Source organism: Thalassophryne amazonica, chromosome 11 (assembly GCF_902500255.1).
Source record: "Thalassophryne amazonica chromosome 11, fThaAma1.1, whole genome shotgun sequence".
Classification (NCBI taxonomy): Eukaryota; Metazoa; Chordata; class Actinopteri; order Batrachoidiformes; family Batrachoididae; genus Thalassophryne; species Thalassophryne amazonica.
This window is the reverse complement of record NC_047113.1, coordinates 149,992-173,341: the sequence shown is the minus strand read 5'-3', so window position 1 is coordinate 173,341 and position 23,350 is coordinate 149,992. Positions and strand designations below refer to the sequence as shown.

The window sequence follows — 23,350 nt, the reverse complement described above, 5'->3', positions numbered from 1 at the left end:
GAAAAGCCTTCAGTTAATTCAGAATGCTGCAGCTGGAGTACTGACAGGGACTAATTATAGGCCAATCTCCAACCTTCCTTTTCTCTCAAAGATTCTTGAGAGGGTAGTTGTAAAACAGCTAACTGATCACCTGCAGAGGAATGGTCTATTTGAAGAGTTTCAGTCAGGTTTTAGAATTCATCATAGTACAGAAACAGCATTAGTGAAGGTTACAAATGATCTTCTTATGGCTTCGGACAGTGGACTTATCTCTGTGCTTGTTCTGTTGGACCTCAGTGCTGCTTTTGATACTGTTGACCATAAAATTTTATTACAGAGATTAGAGCATGTCATAGGTATTAAAGGCACTGCACTGCGGTGGTTTGAATCATATTTGTCTAATAGATTACAGTTTGTTCATGTAAATGGGGAATCTTCTTCACAGACTAAAGTTAATTATGGAGTTCCACAAGGTTCTGTGCTAGGACCAATTTTATTCACTTTATACATGCTTCCCTTGGGCAGTATTATTAGACGGTATTGCTTAAATTTTCATTGTTACGCAGATGATACCCAGCTTTATCTATCCATGAAGCCAGAGGATACACACCAATTAGCTAAACTGCAGGATTGTCTTACAGACATAAAGACATGGATGACCTCTAATTTCCTGCTTTTAAACTCAGATAAAACTGAAGTTATTGTACTTGGCCCCACAAATCTTAGAAGCATGGTGTCTAACCAGATCGTTACTCTGGATGGCATTTCCCTGATCTCTAGTAATACTGTGAGAAATCTTGGAGTTATTTTTGATCAGGATATGTCATTCAAAGCGCATATTAAACAAATATGTAGGACTGCCTTTTTGCATTTACGCAATATCTCTAAAATCAGAAAGGTCTTGTCTCAGAGTGATGCTGAAAAACTAATTCATGCATTTATTTCCTCTAGGCTGGACTATTGTAATTCATTATTATCAGGTTGTCCTAAAAGTTCCCTAAAAAGCCTTCAGTTGGTTCAGAATGCTGCAGCTACAGTACTGACGGGGACTAGCAGGAGAGAGCATATCTCACCCGTGTTGGCCTCTCTTCATTGGCTTCCTGTTAATTCTAGAATAGAATTTAAAATTCTTCTTCTTACTTATAAGGTTTTGAATAATCAGGTCCCATCCTCTCTTAGGGACCTCGTAGTACCATATTACCCCATTAGAGCGCTTCGCTCTCAGACTGCGGGCTTACTTGTAGTTCCTAGGGTTTGTAAGAGTAGAATGGGAGGCAGAGCCTTCAGCTTTCAGGCTCCTCTCCTGTGGAACCAGCTCCCAATTCAGATCAGGGAGACAGATACCCTCTCTACTTTTAAGATTAGGCTTAAAACTTTCCTTTTCGCTAAGGCTTATAGTTAGGGCTGGATCGGGTGACCCTGGACCATCCCTTGGTTATGTTGCTTTAGACGTAGACTGTGGGGGGGTTCCCATGATGCACTGTTTCTTACTTTTTTTGCTCCGTATGCATCACTCTGCATTTAATCATTAGTGATCGATCTCTGCCCCCCTTCTCGGCATGTCTTTTTCCTGGTTCTTTCCCTCAGCCCCAACCAGTCTCAGCAGAAGACTGCCCCTCCCTGAGCCTGGTTCTGCTGGAGGTTTCTTCCTGTTAAAAGGGAGTTTTTCCTTCCCACTGTGGCCAAGTGCTTGCTCATAGGGGGTCGTTTTGACCGTTGGGGTTTTTCATGGTTATTGTATGGCCTTGCCTTGCAATATGGAGCGCCTTGGGGCAACTGTTTGTTGTGATTTGGCGCTATATAAGAAAAAAGTTGATTGATTGATTGATTGACTAGAAGGAGAGAGCATATTTCACCCATATTGGCCTCTCTTCATTGGCTTCCTGTTAATTCCAGAATAGAATTTAAAATTATTCTTCTTACTTAAAAGGTTTTGAATAATCAGGTCCCATCTTATCTTAGGGACCTCATAGTACCATATCACCCCAATAGAGCGCTTCACTCTCAGACTGCAGGCTTACTTGTAGTTCTAGGGTTTGTAAGAGTAGAATGGGAGGCAGAGCCTTCAGCTTTCAGGCTCCTCTCCTGTGGAACCAGCTCCCAATTCGGATCAGAGAGACAGACACCCTCTCTACTTTTAAGATTAGGCTTAAAACTTTCCTTTTTGCTAAAGCTTATAGTTAGGGCTGGATCAGGTGACCCTGAACCATCCCTTAGTTATGCTGCTATAGACTTAGACTGCTGGGGGTTCCCATGATGCACTGAGTGTTTCTTTCTCTTTTTGCTCTGTATGCACCACTCTCCATTTAATCATTAGTGATTGATCTCTGCTCTCTTGCACAGCATGTCTTTTTCCTGGTTCTCTCCCTCAGCCCCAACCAGTCCCAGCAGAAGACTGCCCCTCCCTGAGCCTGGTTCTGCTGGAGGTTTTTTCCTGTTAAAAGGGAGTTTTTCCTTCCTACTGTCACCAAGTGCTTGCTTACAGGGGGTTGTTTTGACCGTTGGGGTTTTTCCGTAATTATTGTATGGCTTTTGCCTTGCAATATAGAGCGCCTTGGGGCAACTGTTTGTTGTGATTTGGCGCTATATAAATAAAATTGATTTGATTTGATGTGTATGCATGTACGGGTGTATATGTATATGTGTATATACACACACACACACACACATATATATATATACACCCAAGTATGTACATGGGTGTGTAGGTATATATATATACAGTGAGGAAAATAAGTATTTGAACACCCTGCGATTCTGCAAGTTCTCCCACTTAGAAATCATGGAGGGGTCTGAAATTTTCATCTTAGGTGCATGTCCAAATCTTTCAGGTTTGGAGTTTCAGTGTTGTGTGGGCCGCTGAAGAGGAGGTACTGCTGGCCCACCACCAGAGGGCCCCTGCCTGAAGTGCGGGCTTCAGGCACAAGAGGGCGCCGGAGCAACCGGGAATGACAGCTGTCACTCATCATCATCACAACCACATCTCCATAAGAGCCGGGCAGCATCTTCACCTCCCTGCCGAGAAATCGTCTACCGATCAGGTAAACACTCAGCCGTGGTTTTGGTGTCACACAACTTTCTGAACATTTGCAGACGTACCTGTTTGTCTGGTCAGCAGCTGGAAGCTGGGAGGAGACGACGTCTTCGCTCCTCGGATAAGTAGTCCTTCAGGCGCTGCACGTTTTTGTTCCTGTGATTGAGAGGTGGAGGTGTTTCCCACCCTTTCTGACTGTTTGCTGGGTGTTCACGCACCCACCATCGACCTGTCTGTTCTTCCTGCCAGCAGTACCCGATCTGATGGCCGGAGGCAGTGGCCACCTGGGGACCCAGCGCTTGGTGGCTCCGGGGTGCTTCAGATCCGGTGGCAGTGGAAAGCGTGTGGGATCCGGCTCTTTTCTGGACGGGCGTCTTCTATCCTCGAGCCTGCCCACATGTCACCGTGACTTATTGACTGTTGATCTCAATTGTGTTGTCTGTTGCTCTGTTGTGCACATTCACAACATTAAATTGTTATATTTTGGCTTATTCCATTGTCCGTTCATTTGCGCCCCCTGTTGTGGGTCTGTGTCCCTACACTTTCACAACATTCAGCTCCCTCCAAAGATTTTCTATTGAGTTCAGGTCTGCAGACTGGCCAGGCCACTCCAGGACCTTGAAATGCTTCTTATGGAGCCCCTCCTTAGTTGCCCTGGCTGTGTGTTTGGGGTCATTGTCATGCTGGAAGACCCAGCCATGACCCATCTTCAATGCTCTTACTGAGGGAAGGAGGTTGTTTGCCAAAATCTCGCAATACATGACCCCATCCATCCTCCCTTCAATACGGTGCAGTTGTCCTGTCCCCTTTGCAGAAGAGCACCCCCAGAGTATGATGTTTGCACACCCATGCTTCACGGTTGGGATGGTTTTCTTGGGGTTGTTCTCATCCTCTAAACATGGTAAGTGGAGTTGATTCCAAAAAGCTCTATTCTGGTCTCATCTGACCACATGACCTTCTCCCATGCCTCCTCTGGATCATCCAGATGGTCACTGGTGAACTTCAAATGGGCCTGGACATGTGCTGGCTTGAGCAGGGGGACCTTGCTGCCCTGCAGGATTTTAAACCATGACAGCATCATGTGTTACTAATGTAATCTTTGTGACTGTGGTCCCAGCTCTCTTCAGGTCATTGACTAGGTCCTCCTGTATAGTTCTGAGCTTTCTCAGAATCATCCTTACCCCACAAAATGAGATCTTGCATGGAATCCCAGACCGAGGGAGATTGACAGTCATCTTGTGTTTCTTCCACTTTCTAATAAATAATCATAACAGTTGTTGTCTTCTACCAAGCTGCTTGCCTGTTGTCCTGTAGTCCATCACAGCCTTGTGCAGGTCTACAGTTTTGTCCCTGGTGTCCTCAGCTCTTTGGTCTTGGCTATGGTGGACAGGTTGGAGTGTGACTGATTGAGTGTGTGAACAGGTGTCTTTTATACAGGTAACAGGTTCAAACAGGTGCAATTAATACAGGTAAAGAGTGCAGAATAAGAGGGATTCTTAAAGAAAAATTAACAGGTCTGTGAGAGACAGAATTCCTGCTGGTTGGTAGGTGTTCAAATACTTATTTGCAGCAGTAACATACAAATATATTAAAAATCATATTTAGATTATGTCTCTCACAGTGGACATGCACCTAAGATGAAAATTTCAGACCCCTCCATGATTTCTAAGTGGGAGAACTTGCAAAACTGCAGGGTGTTCAAATACTTCTTTTCCTCACTATATATATATATATTACATTATATTATTATATTATATTACACACGTGTGTGTGTGTATATACAGTGAGGAAAATCAATTCAATCAATTCAATTTTTTTTTTATATAGCGCCAAATCACAACAAACAGTTGCCCCAAGGCGCTTTATATTGTAAGGCAAGGCCATACAATAATTATGTAAAACTCCAACGGTCAAAACGACCCCCTGTGAGCAAGCACTTGGCTACAGTGGGAAGGAAAAACTCCCTTTTAACAGGAAGAAACCTCTAGCAGAACCAGGCTCAGGGAGGGGCAGTCTTCTGCTGGGACTGGTTGGGGCTGAGGGAGAGAACCTCAGAAAAAGACATGCTGTGGAGGGGAGCAGAGATCGATCACTAATGATTAAATGAAGAGTGGTGCATACAGAGCAAAAAGAGAAAGAAACAGTGCATCATGGGAACCCCCCAGCAGTCTACGTCTATAGCAGCATAACTAAGGGATGGTTCAGGGTCACCTGATCCAGCCCTAACTATAAGCTTTAGCAAAAAGGAAAGTTTTAAGCCTAATCTTAAAAGTAGAGAGGGTGTCTGTCTCCCTGATCTGAATTGGGAGCTGGTTCCACAGGAGAGGAGCCTGAAAGCTGAAGGCTCTGCCTCCCATTCTACTCTTACAAACCCTAGGAACTACAAGTAAGCCTGCAGTCTGAGAGCGAAGCACTCTATTGGGGTGATATGGTACTACGAATTCCCTAAGATAAGATGGGACCTGATTATTCAAAACCTTATAAGTAAGAAGAATTTTAAATTCTATTCTAGAATTAACAGGAAGCCAATGAAGAGAGGCCAATATGGGTGAGATATGCTCTCTCCTTCTAGTCCCCGTTAGTACTCTAGCTGCAGCATTTTGAATTAACTGAAGGCTTTTTAGGGAACTTTTAGGACAACCTGATAATAATGAATTACAATAGTCCAGCCTAGAGGAAATAAATGCATGAATTAGTTTTTCAGCATCACTCTGAGACAAGACCTTTCTAATTTTAGAGATATTGCGTAAATGCAAAAAAGCAGTCCTACATATTTGTTTAATATGCGCTTTGAATGACATATCCTGATCAAAAATGACTCCAAGATTTCTCACAGTATTACTAGAGGTCAGGGTAATGCCATCCAGAGTAAGGATCTGGTTAGACACCATGTTTCTAAGATTTGTGGGGCCAAGTACAATAACTTCAGTTTTATCTGAGTTTAAAAGCAAGAAATTAGAGGTCATCCATGTCTTTATGTCTGTAAGACAATCCTGCAGTTTAGCTAATTGGTGTGTGTCCTCTGGCTTCATGGATAGATAAAGCTGGGTATCATCTGCGTAACAATGAAAATTTAAGCAATACCGTCTAATAATACTGCCTAAGGGAAGCATGTATAAAGTGAATAAAATTGGTCCTAGCACAGAACCTTGTGGAACTCCATAATTAACTTTAGTCTGTGAAGAAGATTCCCCATTTATATGAACAAACTGTAATCTATTAGACAAATATGATTCAAACCACCGCAGCGCAGTGCCTTTAATACCTATGGCATGCTCTAATCTCTGTAATAAAATTTTATGGTCAACAGTATCAAAAGCAGCACTGAGGTCTAACAGAACAAGCACAGAGATGAGTCCACTGTCCGAGGCCATAAGAAGATCATTTGCAACCTTCACTAATGCTGTTTCTGTACTATGATGAATTCTAAAACCTGACTGAAACTCTTCAAATAGACCATTCCTCTGCAGATGATCAGTTAGCTGTTTTACAACTACCCTTTCAAGAATTTTTGAGAGAAAAGGAAGGTTGGAGATTGGCCTATAATTAGCTAAGATAGCTGGGTCAAGTGATGGCTTTTTAAGTAATGGTTTAATTACTGCCACCTTAAAAGCCTGTGGTACATAGCCAACTAACAAAGACAGATTGATCATATTTAAGATCGAAGCATTAAATAATGGTAGGGCTAGCTTGAGCAGCCTGGTAGGAATGGGGTCTAATAAACATGTTGATGGTTTGGATGAAGTAACTAATGAAAATAACTCAGACAGGACAATCGGAGAGAAAGAGTCTAACCAAATACCGGCATCACTGAAAGCAGCCAAAGATAATGATACGTCTTTGGGATGGTTATGAGTAATTTTTTCTCTAATAGTTAAAATTTTGTTAGCAAAGAAAGTCATGAAGTCATTACTAATTAAAGTTAATGGAATACTCAGCTCAATAGAGCTCTGACTCTTTGTCAGCCTGGCTACAGTGCTGAAAAGAAACCTGGGGTTGTTCTTATTTTCTTCAATTAGTGATGAGTAGAAAGATGTCCTAGCTTTATGGAGGGCTTTTTTATAGAGCAACAGACTCTTTTTCCAGGCTAAGTGAAGATCTTCTAAATTAGTGAGACGCCATTTCCTCTCCAACTTACGGGTTATCTGCTTTAAGCTACGAGTTTGTGAGTTATACCACGGAGTCAGGCACTTCTGATTTAAAGCTCTCTTTTTCAGAGGAGCTACAGCATCCAAAGTTGTCCTCAATGAGGATGTAAAACTATTGACGAGATACTCTATCTCACTTACAGAGTTTAGGTAGCTACTCTGCACTGTGTTGGTATATGGCATTAGAGAACATAAAGAAGGAATCATATCCTTAAACCTAGTTACAGCGCTTTCTGAAAGACTTCTAGTGTAATGAAACTTATTCCCCACTGCTGGGTAGTCCATCAGAGTAAATGTAAATGTTATTAAGAAATGATCAGACAGAAGGGAGTTTTCAGGGAATACTGTTAAGTCTTCTATTTCCATACCATAAGTCAAAACAAGATCTAAGATATGATTAAAGTGGTGGGTGGACTCATTTACATTTTGAGCAAAGCCAATAGAGTCTAATAATAGATTAAATGCAGTGTTGAGGCTGTCATTGTCAGCATTGGTGTGGATGTTAAAATCGCCCACTATAATTATCTTATCTGAGCTAAGCACTAAGTCAGACAAAAGGTCTGAAAATTCACAGAGAAACTCACAGTAACGACCAGGTGGACGATAGATAATAACAAATAAAAAAAACTGGTTTTTGGGACTTCCGATTTGGATGGACAAGACTAAGAGTCAAGCTTTCAAATGAATTAAAGCTCTGTCTGGGTTTTTGATTAATTAATAAGATGGAATGGAAGATTGCTGCTAATCCTCCGCCTCGGAGGATTAGCAGCAATAAGTATAAGTAAATAAGTATTTCAACACCCTGCGGCTTTGCAAGGTGCAACAATTTCTCCTCTGTGAGATCAATAAAGTTTATCTTTATCGTTAATGGGACTTTTGCACAACTGTATTTTGCACAATAAGTCTGCCAATTTCGGCTTTTACTGCTGTCGTGGTTTTTATTCTTGTTTTTATTTATATTTCCCTCGTCTAGTTTATTTATATTTTAGTAATCCCTGGGACCTTTTTGAAACATAATTTTGTATCATGTCATGTGAAAGCATACGTATATGGTATGACAATAAAGAATCCTTGAATCATGGCCTACACAAAAATGTATGATAACCTTCCCTGAGTGAGCGCTATACCCATGTAGGGGTCAACTGAAGAATACACACAGGATAAAGAAAATAAAGGTGCTCCTGTCATGTTGAAAAGCACATCACATTATTTGTCACAGCATAAAGATGCCAATTCGGTGTAGTTTGTACCATATACATATGTCTGGAAATTATGGAGTTATGGGGTAAAACAGTAAAAATTGCTCATTTCAGCCTGCAGAGGGGCCACATATAATTGTTGCTCCAGTTTTGGTGAGGAAAATTATTGGTTGAGGTAATCAGATTTTAAAGAGGAATAGTTTCAGTATTTACATGATAGGTTTGCAAAGGAAAAGGCAAACAAGGTCAACATCCCTTGCAGTTTATTGCTGCATTCAGAACCCTTAGACATTCGGAAAGACCCAACATAAAAAAAAACCCTACTTTCGGAAAAGAATGTTCATAAGATCACGTCAGTAATTTGAGTCTGCTACTTAGCCTTTGGGCATCTTTTGGACTAAATTAAATTGTCAAAGATGTTTTCGCTGATGTGTGGTGCTGGTAACTTCATTGTACATAGAATGTGAATAACATATAGCGGTAATGCCTTGTTAAAAATTCATTTAAAGATGCATTTTCAACGTTAGTAACATTGTTGTCTCAGCAGTCGTAAAGAGGGCTACCATGGCTATGACATTACTCAGGTAGCTCGGGTTGCTCAATTTCCTTACAAGTTTCCAAGTGCAAATTCCAGTCCAATATAGCATTCAAGGCATTTTGCCCTGGGATGTTGGAATCTCCAAACTTCTGATGGTTCTGAAAGCAGCATAGGACATTTGATGTTAGACCTTACTTGTGTGAAGTGCCTGGAGGCAACTTTGTTGTGATTTGGCACAATATAAATGAAAATAAATTGAAATAAATTAAATTAAAATTGATGTATGTTGCCACATAAAGTGATAACTAAGCATAACTGATGGTGCAAGCTATGTCCTTCTACAGTCCTGTTAGCTTAACCAGTGATTTGTAACACTTTTTTAACCAAATGTGAAAAAAGACCAACTATAATGTTTTTTGTTTACCACTGTGCAAAACCAAAATTGGCTTTTGTCACATTTGTATTTTTTTTTTAAATCCACAGCTCAATACCTATCAGAAGAAGATGTTACAAACTACAACCCCAATTCCAATGAAGTTGGGATGTTGTGTAAAATGTAAATAAAAACAGAATACAATGATTTGCAAATCCTCTTCAACCTATATTCATTTGAATTCACCACAAAGATAAGATATTTAATGTTCAAACTGATAAACTTTACTGTTTTTGCGCAAATATTTGCTCATTTTGAAATGGATGCCTGCAACACATTTAAAAAAAAGCTGGGACAGTGGTAACAAAAGACTGGGAAAGTTGATGAATGCTCAAAGAACACCTGTTTGGAACATTCCATAGGTGATCAGGTTAATTGGAAACAGGTGAGTGTCATGATTGGGTATAAAAGGAGCATCCCCAAAAAGCTCAGCCGTTCACAAGCAAAGATCAATCAATCAACCAATCAACTTTTTTTTTATATAGCGCCAAATCACAACAAACAGTTGCCCCAAGGCGCTTTATATTGTAAGGCAAGGCCATACAATAATTATGAAAAACCCCAACGGTCAAAACGACCCCCTGTGAGCAAGCACTTGGCAACAGTGGGAAGGAAAAACTCCCTCTTAACAGGAAGAAACCTCCAGCAGAACCAGGCTCAGGGAGGGGCAGTCTTCTGCTGAGACTGGTTGGGGCTGAGGGAAAGAACCAGGAAAAAGACATGCTGTGGAGGGGGGCAGAGATCGATCACTAATGATTAAATGCGGAGTGATGTCTCCGTGATAGTCCAACAGTTTAAGAACAATGTTTCTCAACATTCAATTGCAAGGAATTTATGGATTCCATCATCTACAGTCCATAATATAATCAGAAGATTCAGAGAATCTGGAGAACTTTATACACGTAAGCAGCAAGGCCGAAAACCAACACTGAATGCCTGTGACCTTCGATCCCTCAGGCAGCACTGCATTAAAAACCAACATCATTGTGTAAAGGATCTTACCGCGTGGGCTCAGGAACACTTCAGAAAACCATTGTCAGTTAACACAGTTTGTCGCTACATCTACAAGTGCAAGTTAAAATTCTACCATGCAAAGCAAAAGTCATACATCAACAACATCCAGAAACGCCGTGGAATTCAGTCATAGATAGCCCAAACTATACCTTTTTGGAATCGTTATGATCAGACAAATACCGTGGTATAGTTTTCAACATGAATGGAGCATTTTTCAATTTTGACCCCTGTGTAATTCTTTATTGACCTCTGTAGCTCATTAGAGGTCAGTTCCAGGATGGCTCCATATCTGAAAATAAACATTAGTTAATTTAGAATAAGTGTGTCAAATTCCATGCTTTTATCACAAAATGAACAATTTTTATGGAAATTTTAGCTAAACTGCACCACTACTATGGATTCCGTAACTGACACCTGCCTGGCTACAAGTCCAGCATAAATTTTTTCTGTGTCTAGAGGATGCAAAAATTACAGTGACTCTCTAACCAGAAGGCTAAATCCCAGCTAGGGCTCTGGCCTTGTGACCAGAGAATCCTTTTGAGCTGTTGGGAGTGAGGTTTACTAACTACATCTGCAGAGCGACACCTGCTGGCCTCCATTACACCTGCATGTTGAATTGGCACAAGTTTTACACCGTATGCCCTTTCTGACTCAACTCCACATTACATGTAGAAATATGGCACAGGTAGGGTTTGAACTGGGAACTTTCTGCACCTTCATTGTGCCCCAAGATGACACCAAATTTCAAAGGAGGGAAAGCAGCCCATGGCACACATGGCATATGAGCTGCATAGACAAAGCCTCCAGTTTAAGACCATAATTAAACTGTACCATTTTTCATACGTACATTTGGAGTGCGTCAGGAAGGTCATCTAGTGTAAAAGTTGTACCAAGTCAAAATGCAGGCAACCAAAAGAAGGTAATGTTGAAAAATACGTTTTTAGTTATGATTATTATTAGCTCCTAATTTTGTTAAATAATTAAAGCAAACTGTTCTCCTCCCTGAACAAGGATTCGGATGGTTCTGGTTTAGGTCGAGCCACTGTAAATAAAGCATCGAAATAAAGAGAGCCTGACAAACAGATCTTTTCGTTCTTTACAGATGACTTCGGTTTTTTGGTACAGTTTCATGATTTTTTTCTTCAACTCAAAAATATAATTTGTACAAAAAAGTAGAAAGTAAACATACTACAGATGACTTCATGAGATTCGATCAGTGGCGGAAGATACGTCACGACATCAAAGAAGTGAGAGACGTCACATGGAGAGATGCAGCTTCCAGCACTAGCTGCTTTTCCACTCATCACACATCGTTAACATAACTCGGCTAACGCGCTTACTTCATGGCTCACCTATGAGCAGGGGCGCAATCCGAATTGCAAATCGAACGCTTGATTTACAGACAGTCCAAAGCGGGAAGCAACACTCCAGTCATTCAGAGTTATTGTGGCCTCTTCTGCTAGCCGACAGGCTACTTAGCGAAGCTAACGGTAGCTAGCTGGCTAGCTGCTCGTATCGCTAGCGGTGGCTAGCCAGCGAGCTGGAGTAACTTTCATCATGGATGAACTCGTGGTGGAAGTGAGAGGAACAAGTGGGGCTTTCTATAAGGTAAGTTACAAATTTGGTTGAGCTGTGTCACCACAGCACGCAAAAACGTGATGCTAAGAAACATCCTGGTGGGCTAGCTGAGAGGGCTGCGGGCCTCAGTGCAGAAGTGTAGAAGTAAACAAAGCCAACGCTGCTCTGCTACTGATTACTCAGTCATTTTAACCGGATCAAACTGAATTAAATGCATGTAGGATAATGTTGTATGGCAAGATTGTTTGCAGCACAACAAGTATTATTTACCAAAACTGGGTCGTGTCTCTTTTGGAATGTTGAATTGCAAGTGTTGTGTTGTTTAAAGGCTTCTGCTGAGGTTGCTTTTGGTCTCGATAATGGTGTGAATTTGAGGCAGGATGAATGAGAATTTGGAGGCAAGGATCATTTACCAGCAATTGGTCAAATCAGTTATTCTTCCAACCAAACCCAGTGATCTCAGACTGGTTACATAAAGACAGACAGGGTGCATCAACAGGTGAACTGTTCCACTCTGCTCAAAGTGGTGGTGTTATGCTGTGTCCCATTTACCTCAGAAGTCTAAAATCATAACTGGGAATGATGTGACACCTGAGGTAAATGGGTTCCGTTTTCCATACAGCACTGTAAATTGGAAAATAAACCAGATGCCTCCAAGATTAGATTAGATAGAACTTTATTGATCCCTTGGGAAGACTCCTCTGGGAAATTGAGGTTCCAGCAGCATTGTATAGCAACACACAGAGTAAGAAGCACACAGAGTGTCAAAAGTGAAAAAAGGAAAACAGTTTGTAAACAAATACACAATATAAATACCAGGCATACTGATCAATACTGGTATGATACTGATATTATGGAGTACAGAGTACTACAAAAGCCATTCTGTTCTTCAAAGAGTACTTATGGATGAGAACAGAAGTTATATTAGTTTTTTAATATAGCTTTGTTTTTAGTCCGGTGGAGGCATGTCATTGTTGTTAGCAACATCTGCCAGATTAGCCAGCATTAGTGTTATGCAGTATTTCAAACTTAAATATGGTGTAGCACATATCCACAGGCAGCAGTAGGTCAGTACTGTGTGCATAATTTATTCAACTGGACAGAAACAAAGACAAGTGCTAAAAACATCAGAAACTACAGCTTTCACTGCTGTTGTTGCTGGAAACAGCCATGTTGGATTGTGAACTTGGAGTACGAGTTGCTGAGTTTGAATTCCGTCTTCAGGGGGCATTCCTGAGGGGGGAGTGCATAACAGAGAAATTCTGACCTATTAATACAATAGATGGTTGTTACATTGTTTGGCGCATGCACGTTGTGTACTCTGCAACTCCCTCATGTGGAATACTGTATGGAGCAAAGCGTTTTAATGTGGACATGCATGCTCCACGTAACTACACGGACATGGCTGAATCTGTAGATAACACTGTGGCAAATGTAAGTTATGTGAGAAGGGTGGACAAAATCCCTTAAACGTGTCCCAGATGTGACAATCAGAACAATAAGACAATATTTATAACCCCTGGCAAAAATTATAGAATCACCGGCCTCGGAGGATGTTCATTCAGTTGTTTAATTTTGTAGAAAAAAGCAGATCACAGACATGACACAAAACTATAGTCATTTCAAATGGCAACTTTCTGGATTTAAAAAACAATATAAGAAATCAAGAAAAAAAATTGTGGCAGTCAGTAACGGTTACTTTTTTAGACCAAGCAGAGGGAAAAAATATGGACTCACTCAATTCTGAGGAATAAATTATGGAATCACCCTGTAAATTTTCATCCCCAAAACTAACACCTGCATCAAATCAGATCTGCTCGTTAGTCTGCATCTAAAAAGGAGTGATCACACTTTGGAGAGCTGTTGCACCAAGTGGACTGACATGAATCATGGCTCCAACACGAGAGATATCAATTGAAACAAAGGAGAGGATTATCAAACTCTTAAGAGGGTAAATCATCACACAATGTTGCAAAAGATGTTGGTTGTTCACAGTCAGCTGTGTCTAAACTCTGGACCAAATACAAACAACATGGGAAGGTTGTTAAAGGCAAACATACTGGTAGACCAAGGAAGACATCAAAGCGTCAAGACAGAAAACTTAAAGCAGTATGTCTCAAAAATCGAAAATGCACAATAAAACAAATGAGGAACGAATGGGAGGAAACTGGAGTCAACGTCTGTGACTGAACTATAAGAAACCACCTAAAGGAAATGGGATTTACATACAGAAAAGCTAAACGAAAGCTATCATAGGAAAAGCAATCATGGACTGTGGATGACTGGATGAAAGTCATATTCAGTGATGAATCTCGAATCTGCATTGGGCAAGGTGATGATGCTGGAACTTTTGTTTGGTGCCATTCCAATGAGATTTATAAAGATGACTGCCTGAAGAGAACGTAAACTTCCACAGTCATTGATGATATGGGGCTGCATGTCAGGTAAAGGCACTGGGGAGATGGCTGTCATTACATCATCAATAAATGAACACGTTTACGTTGATATTTTGGACACTTTTCTTATCTCATCAATTGAAAGGATGTTTGGGGATGATGAAATAATTTTTCAAGATGATACTGCATCTTGCCATAGAGCAAAAACTGTGAAAACATTCCTTGCAAAAAGACACATAGGGTCAATGTCATGGCCTGCAAATAGTCCGGATCTTAATCCAATTGAAAATCTTTGGTGGAAGTTGAAGAAAATGGTCCATGACAAGGCTCCAACCTGCAAAGCTGATCTGGCAACAGCAATCAGAGAAAGTTGGAGCCAGATTGATGAAGAGTACTGTTTGTCACTCATTAAGTCCATGCCTCAGAGACTGCAAGCTGTTATAAAAGCCAGAGGTGGTGCAACAAAATACTAGTGATGTGTTGGAGTGTTCTTTTGTTTTTCATGATTCCATAATTTTTTCCTCAGAATTGAGTGATTCCATATTTTTTTTCCCTCTGCTTGGTCTAAAAAGTAACCGTTACTGACTGCCACAATTATTTTTCCTGATTTCTTATAGTGTTTCTTAAAGCCAGAAAGTTGCTATTTGAAATGCCTTTAGTTTTGTGTCATGTCTGTGATCTGCTTTTTTTCTACAAAATTAAACAACTGAATGAACATCCTCCGAGGCCGGTGATTCCAAAATTTTTGCCATGGGTTGTAGTAGAGAACATTGGTAATTCTGTGATAAAATATCCCCCCGATTTACTTTTAAAAAATTAAGGCAACTTTTTGCACAAGATTATTTTGTAGATAAAGCAAGGTGAACCTTTGTATGAACTACTTCATCCTTTTACTTAAAGAAATGCATTTTCTAAGTACAGTCAGCTTCAAATTTTAAGTAAGATTAACTTGACTTTGCAAAATAATGCAACTCATTTTTTTTTTAGATAAAGTCAACTTAGAATTACCCTTAAAACATAGTTATCTTTACTTGTAAAATTGAGTTAAATAAAATTTGAGTTATCTTGCTGCATATTGCGAGATTTTGGCAAACAACCTCCCTTCCCTCAGTAAGAGCATTGAAGATGGGTCATGGCTGGGTCTTCCAGCATGACAGTGACCCCAAACACACAGCCAGGGCAACTAAGGAGGGGCTCCGTAAGAAGCATTTCAAGGTCCTGGAGTGGCCTGGCCAGTCTCCAGACCTGAGCTCAATAGAAAGTCTTTGGAGGGAGTTGAAACCTCAAACCTGAAAGATTTGGAGAAGATCTGTATGGAGGAGTGGACCAAAATCCCTGTTGCGGTGTGTGAAAACTTGGTCAAGAACTACAGGAAACATCTGACCTCTGTAATGGCAGACAAATGTTTCTGTACCAATTGTTAAGCTCTATTTTCTGTTTTTCTAGGGGGTCAAATACTTATTTTATGCAATAAAATGCAAAATAATTATTTAAAAATCATACAATGTGATTTACTTGTTTTTTTTTTTGTTTGTTTGTTTTTTTTTTTTTACATTCTGTCTCTCACAGTTGAAGTGTACCTATGATAAAAATTACAGACCTCTCCATTCTTTGTAGGTGGGAAAACCTGCAAAACTGCCAGGGGGTCAAATACTTATTTTCCCCACTGTAATTTGGATTATCGGCACCTGAAATTTGAGAATGGCAAAATAATATGGCTTTTGCCTCCCAACAAGAAGGTGCCTGGTTCAAATTCACCCATGTTCAAATCTTCATGTGCATTTGGAGTTGCACAAGAAAGGGCAAGCAGCACAAAACGTATGCTAGATCAATAGCATCCACTTTGGTGGAACTGAGAAAAAAATCAAGAGCAGCCAAAAGAGACCATGCAATGGGCAAATAAACAAATAGATTCTATTCTGCATGCAGCTAATTGCTGAAAGGAAACATTTTCCTGTTTAGACATATAATCAGATAATTGTGATACGTTTTAGTGATTTCTGCTCTGTTTCTTGTAGGCCTTTGTGAAGGATGTTCATGAAGGATCTGTAACTGTGGCATTTGAAAATAAGTAAGTGGTACTCATGCACACAGGGTACGGTGAATCTGGAAAGTATTCACTGCGCTTCACGTTTTCCACATTTTATGTCACAGACCTTATCCAAAATTGAGTAAATTAATTTTTTCCCTCAAAATTCTACTCAACATCCCATAATGATGACTTGAATTTTTTTTTTGGGTGGTGGTGGGGAGGTTGCTTAGTTTTGAGTTTCATGACAAAGGCTGTGAATACTTATGTACAAGTGAGTTCTTAGTTTTTTTTATTTTTAATAAATTTGCAGAAATGTCAAAAATGTCTTTCACATTGTCATTATGGGGTATTGTGTGTAGAATTTTGAGGGGGAAAATTAATTTCAGCCATTTTGGAATAAGGTTGTAACATAAAATGTGGAAAAAGTGAAGCGCTGTGAATACTTTCTGGATGTACCCATACATTCTGTATCCTCAACAAATCATCATGTAGCGCTGTTTCCGCTATTAGCAGATTGCGAATCGATATGACTGATGCTCTTCCATAACAGAAGATTCTGGGACAATTTGTTTAGTGATTGCCAGTCAGAGATGCCTGTCCAAGTTTTTATGTTGTCCCGCCATCTCTGTTTTGGCCTTCCTGTCCTGCATTTGCCCTCAATCATTTCTTCCAGGCAGACTCGCAAAAGTCTTGGTTTTGATCTTTTAATGTGGCCAAAAAGTTCTAAAATTCTGCCTTGAATCATGCTAAATATGGGAGGTTGTTTTATTTATTTCCTTTATATAGCGCCAAATCACAACAGAGTTGCCTCACGGAGCTTCACACAGGTAAGGTCTAACCTTACCAACCCCCAGAGCAACAGTGATAAGGAAAAACTCCCTCTGAGGAAGAAATCTCAAGCAGACCAGATTCAAAGGGGCGACCCTCTGCTTGGGCCATGCTACAAACATAAATTACAGAAATAATTCACAGAACAATTCACGGACAAATATACAAGAATTGCTGTTGCTGCACAGGACAGGAGGATCGCCAACACAAACACAACTCCCATCTCTGGATGGAGCTGCACCTTAAACAGAGAAAAAACAGAATCAGGCATCAGAAAAACAAAAAATACTGTATAATTTGCCAGCATTAATCAACAAGAAAAACAGAAGAAATACTAAGGTGATCGCCGGCCGCTAACCCTAAGCTTCACTAAAACACCCAGAATTTAGGTGAAGCTGAGGCCGCGGCCCGCTCCAATTATTAATAACATGAATTAAAAGAGTAAAAAGCGTAAAACAAAACTGTACCACTATGCTAGCCATATGAAAGGGGAAATACGTGCTTCTTATGTCTGGACTTGAAAGTTTCCACAGAATCTGATTGTTTTATTGACGTAGGGAGATCATTCCACAGAACAGGGGCACGATAAGAGAAAGCTCTGTGACCCACAGACTTCTTATTCACCCTAGGGACACAAAGCAGTCCTGCACCCTGAGAACGTAAAGCCCGGGCCGGTACGTAAGGTTTAATTAGGTCAGCTAGGTAGGGAGGTGCCAGTCCATGAATAATTTTATTGGTTAGTAGCAGAACCTTAAAATCTGATCTCACTGGGACAGGAAGCCAGTGAATCCATCCATCCAGCCATCCATTTTCTTCCGCTTTATCCGGAGTCGGGTCGCGGGGGCCAGCAGCTCAAGCAAAGCTGCCCAGACCTCCTGATCCACACACACCTCCCCCAGCTCCTCCGGGGGAACCCCAAGGCGTTCCCAAGCCAGCCGAGGGATGTAGTGCCTCCAGCGTGTCCTGGGTCTTCCCCGGGGCCTCCTCCCAATGGGACATGCCCGGAACACCTCTCCAGCGAAGCGTCCAGGGGGCAGCCGGAAAAGATGCCCGAGCCACCTCAACTGACTCCTTTCGATGTGGAGGAGCAGCAGCTCGACTCCGAGCTCCTCCCGAGTGACCGAGCTCCTCACCCTATCTCTATGGGAGCGCCCAGCCACCCTGCGGAGGAAACCCATCTCGGCCGCTTGTACTCGTGATCTCATTCTTTCGGTCATGAGCCAAATTTCATGACCATAGGTGAGGATCGGAACGTAGATCGATCTGTAAATCGAGAGCTTTGCCCCCCTACTCAGCTCTCTCTTCACCACGATGGTCCGATACAGCTACCGCATCACTGCAGATGCTGCACCGAGCCATCTATCGATCTCACCCTCCATCCGTCCCTCACTCGTGAACAAGACCCTGAGATACTTAAACTCCTCCACTTGAGGCAAGGACACTCCACCAACCTGAAGAGGGCAAAGCACCTTTTTCCGGTCGAGAACCATGGCCTCGGATTTGGAGGTGCTGATTTTCATCCCGGACGCTTCACACTCGGCTGCAGACCGCCCCAGTGCACGCTGAAGGTCCTGATTTGACGAAGCCAACAGAACCACATCGTCCGTAAACAGCAGAGACGAGATTCTGTGGTTCCCAAACCAGACCCCCTCTACACCCTGGCTGCGCCTAGAAATTCTGTCCATAAAATAATGAACAGAACCGGTGACAAAGGGCAGCCGTGGCGGAGGCCAGCGTGCACTGGAAACAGGTTTGACTTACTACCGGCAATGCGAACCAAGCTCCTGCTGCGGTCATACAGGGACCGGATAGCCCTGAGCAAAGGACCCCGGACCTCATACTCCCGGAGCACTCCCCACAGGGTGCCCGAGGGACACGGTCAAACACCTTCTCCAGATCCACAAAACACATGTGGACTGGTTGGGCAAACTCCCATGAACCCTCGAGCACCCGATGGAGCGTGTAGAGCTGGTCCAGTGTGCCGCGACCAGGAACAAAACCACACTGCTCCTCCTGAATCCGCGGTTTGATCATCGGTCGAATTCTCCTCTCTAGTACTCTGGAATAGACCTTACCGGGGAGGGTGAGGAGTGTGATCCCCCTATAGTTGGAACACACCCTCCGGTCCCCCTTCTTAAACAGAGGGACCACCACCCCGGTCTGCCAATCCAGAGGCACTGTCCCCGATCGCCACGCGATGTTGCAGAGGCGTGACAGCCAAGACAGTCCCACAACATCCAGAGACTTAAGGTACTCAGGACGGATTTCGTCCACCCCAGGAGCCTTGCAACCGAGGAGCTTTCTAACCACCTCGGTGACTTCGGCCTGGGTAATGGATGAGTCCGCCTCTGAGTCCCCAGTCTCTGCTTCCTCTTCGGAAGACGTGACGATGGGATTGAGGAGATCCTCGAAGTACTCCTTCCACCGCCCAACAACATCCCCAGTCAGGGTCAACAGCTCCCCACCCACACTGTAAACAGTGCTGGTGGAGAGCTGCTTCCGCCTCCTGAGGCGTCGGACGGTTTGCCAGAATCTCTTCGTGGCCGACCGATAGTCCTCCTCCATAGCCTCCCTGAACTCCTCCCAGACCCGAGTTTTTGCCTCTGCGACCGCACGGGCTGCGGCACGCTTGGCCTGCTGGTACCTGTCAGCTGCCTCTGGGGTCCCACCTACCAACAAAGATAAGTAGGACTCCTTCTTCAGCTTGATGGCATCCCTTACTTCCGGTGTCCACCACCGGGTTCGGGGATTGCCGCCGCGACAGGCACCAGAGACCTTGCGACCACAGCTACGAGCGGCCGCATCGACAATGGGATCTGGGAGAAGCTCTCCCGGAGGTGGGAGTTGAAGACCTCGCTGACAGAGGGTTCCGCCAGTCGTTCCCAGCAGACCCTCACAATACGTTTGGGCCTGCCAGGTCTGACCGGCTTCCTCCCCTCCCAGCGGATCCAATTCACAACCAGGTGCTGATCGGTCGACAGCTCTGCCCCTCTCTTCACTCGAGTGTCCGAGACACGTGGCCGAAGGTCAGATGATACGACTACAAAGTCGATCATCGACCTCCGGCTCAGGGTGTCCTGGTGCCACGTGCACTCGTGGACACCCTTGTGCTCGCACATGGTGTTCGTGATGGACAAACTGTGACTAGCACAGAAGTCTAACAACTGAAAACCACTCGGGTTCAGATCGGGGAGGCCGTGCTTCCCGATCACCCCCCTCCAGGTCCTACTGTCGCCGCCCACGGGGGCGTTGAAATCCCCCAGGAGAACAATGGAGTCCCCAGTCGGAGCGCTATCTAGTACCCCTCCCAGGGACTCCAGGAAAGTTGGGTACTCTACACTGCTGCTCGGCCCGTAGGCCGAGACAACGGTGAGAGACCTGTCCCCGACCAGAAAGGCATAGGGACGCGACCCTCTCATTCACCGGAGTGAACTCCAACACATGCCGACTGAGCTGGGGAGCAATAAGAAATGCGACCCCAGCTCTCCGCCTCTCCCCATGGGCAACGCCAGAAAAATGAAGCATCCAGCTCCTCTCTAGGAGCTGGGTACCAGAGCCCAAGCTGTGCGTGGAGGTGAGCCCGACTATCTCTAGTCGGTATCTCTCAACCTCCCGCACAAGCTCAGGTTCCTTCCCCCCTAGTGAGGTGACATTCCACGTCCAACAGCCAGGGGCTGTGAGCATGGACCGGGCTGATGGGCCACCCGCCCTCGACTGCCACCCAATCCTCTCTGCACCCGACCCCCATGGCCCCCTCTGCAGGTGGTGAAGCCACAGGAGGGCGGGCCCACGTCGCTCTTTCGGGCTGAGCCCGGCCCGACCCCATGTGCTAAGGCCCGACCACCCGGCGCTCACGTGCAAGCCCCAACCCCAGCCACAAGTCCTTAAACAGTTTTTTTGGTATAGGATCAAATAAACAGGTTGTGCTTTTTGTTGAGGTTACGAGTTTTGTCAGCATGTCTAGAGAGATACCATCAAATTCTGTAAATCTACGTAATACCTCAGTAGTGGCGCCCACCTCAATAGCAGGGTGTAGTGGCTGGGTTAAGGCATGCTGGAATATGTTCAACCTAATGTCATCTATTTTCTTCTCAAAGTAATCCAGGAAATCTTGTGCTGTAAAAGGAGAGCGAACTACAGGTGGTTGTCCATGAATAAGTGTTGGCACCGTGTCGAACAAGAACTTTGAATTATGCTTATTTTTGTTGATCAGATCAGAGTAGGTCTGCTTTGTGGCCAATAATGCATGCTTATAGTCTAAGATAGCATCACGCCACGCAAGGTGGAATACTTCTAATTTTGAACAACGCCATTTCCATTCTAGACCTCTTGCTTTATGCTTGATGTCACGCAGATAATCATTGAACCAAGGTGACTGCGATTTGGGGGAGCTCGGTTTCAACACAGGTGGTGCAATCATGTATATTGTCGTTTTGAGCACTGAGTTTAAACTATCCACAAGTCTGTCTACTGACTGGGTATTTGTCAAAAGTGAGGCTAAGACATCAGGCAGTCTAACTTCTAGTTCAGTCTTAGTTGAGAAGTTGATGCATCGCCGTAATGATAAATAAGGTTGTTGTTCCACTAAACACGGCAGTGAAACTGTAAACTTAATAAGTGAGTGATCAAACACCACTGATGTAAGAGGCACGATGTCAATATTCGTGACAGCAATACCACATGCGAGAACTAGATCCAGGGTATTTCCACTAATGTGCGTCGGATCCCGAATGCATTGCCGAAATCCTAATGCGTCCACAATTTCCATAAATGATTTGCAGAGGGGATCAGAAGGCTTAATTATAAGAACGTTAAAGTCACCAATGATCAGAATGTTATCTGCTCTCATTGACAAGTTAGAAACCAAATTCACCAAATTCATCTAAGAATTCAGAATATGGGCCCGGAGGCCTATATACAGTGACAAAGTAATACGGATGATTTTTATTCTTCTGACCTTGGCAATGCGTAATATCCTGAGCGGAGCGGAGAATCAGATGCTCAAACGAGTTATATTTGTGACCCCCAACAGCTAATAAGCTAAACCTAGATTTATAAATAAGAGCTACACCCCCGCCTTGCTTCGCATCACGAGGGACGTGACTAAATGTATATTCTGGTGGGCAGGCTTCATTTAAGGGGAGGACAGCTGTAGGTTTAAGCCAGGTTTCACATAACCCAATCATATCTAAGTGATGATCAATAATTAAGTCATTAATCAACAATGATTTTAAGGACAGTGATCTTATGTTAATGAGACCCAGTCTAAGGACCTCAGTGGGGTTGACAGTTGAGCTGTTTGGGTTTAGGGGTGGTTCCAGAGTGGTATATATAAGATGCCTAGAAGTAGGTTTAGGTTTCAGACATTTCACACGTGTTGTAGGTAGCAGACATGAAATCTTTGATATTGCTGGAACAACCATTGGGCCATCCTCAATTTCAACATGATCCAGTATAGTAATGGGTATTAAGTTTGCAAAGCATATCCCTCTATGATTTTTATGGACACGTCTACAGGAGCAGGCCACAGTCTCAACTTGTTGAAATTCCCTCCCTGGCAGATAAACTGCACTATCACCATAGTGGATTTTCTGCACTAATTTCCCCGCTAAGCTAATGGATTCCACACCCACATTTGTCATAAGCCTTGCAGGGTCTCTAATCACCTGCTCCATGGCCTGCTGTAGATTCCTAATGTTACCCACCCTGTAGAGCTCTATCTATGTTCGCAGACAAGATGGCGGCGCCTTCCCCAGTAGGGTGGAGGCTGTCCGGCATCAGCAGGCCATGGCAGCCCCAGAACGAAGGCCAGTTATCAATTAAGCTAAAGCCTTGCTGTCTACAAAACTGCACCAGCCACCTATTTAATGATGTCAGCCTGCTAAACGCCTCATCAGGAGGGGAGGGGACCAGAGACTATTAATCGATGCCGACACATCTTTCTGGCAAGGTCACAAGTCCTCTCTATGTCCATTTTTGTGACCTCTGAGTGCTTCATCCTGATATCATTGGTGCCAACGTGAATAACTGTGTGACTATATCTCATTTCATGTTCCTTCGTCTGTCTTCCCTTCTGCAGCGTCAGCACCCTAAGATGAGATGCAATGTCGGGAGCTCTGGCCCCAGGAATACATTTAACGTCAGCCGGCGTCTGTAACCTGACTTTTCGGG

General features: G+C 43.2%; 1 protein-coding gene across 1 annotated transcript in view; it reads left to right on the top strand.

The window, feature by feature from the left end:
- Positions 1-11,569: 11,569 nt before the first annotated feature.
- The window catches only part of fmr1 (FMRP translational regulator 1), a 66,366-nt gene continuing 54,585 nt past the window's right edge, over positions 11,570-23,350 (top strand). The window contains exons 1-2 of the mRNA XM_034181510.1: positions 11,570-11,953; positions 16,338-16,390. Of these exons, the coding sequence (XP_034037401.1) occupies positions 11,903-11,953; positions 16,338-16,390 (104 nt within the window). The 5' untranslated portion in view covers positions 11,570-11,902. The remainder of the gene's footprint in view (positions 11,954-16,337; positions 16,391-23,350) is intronic.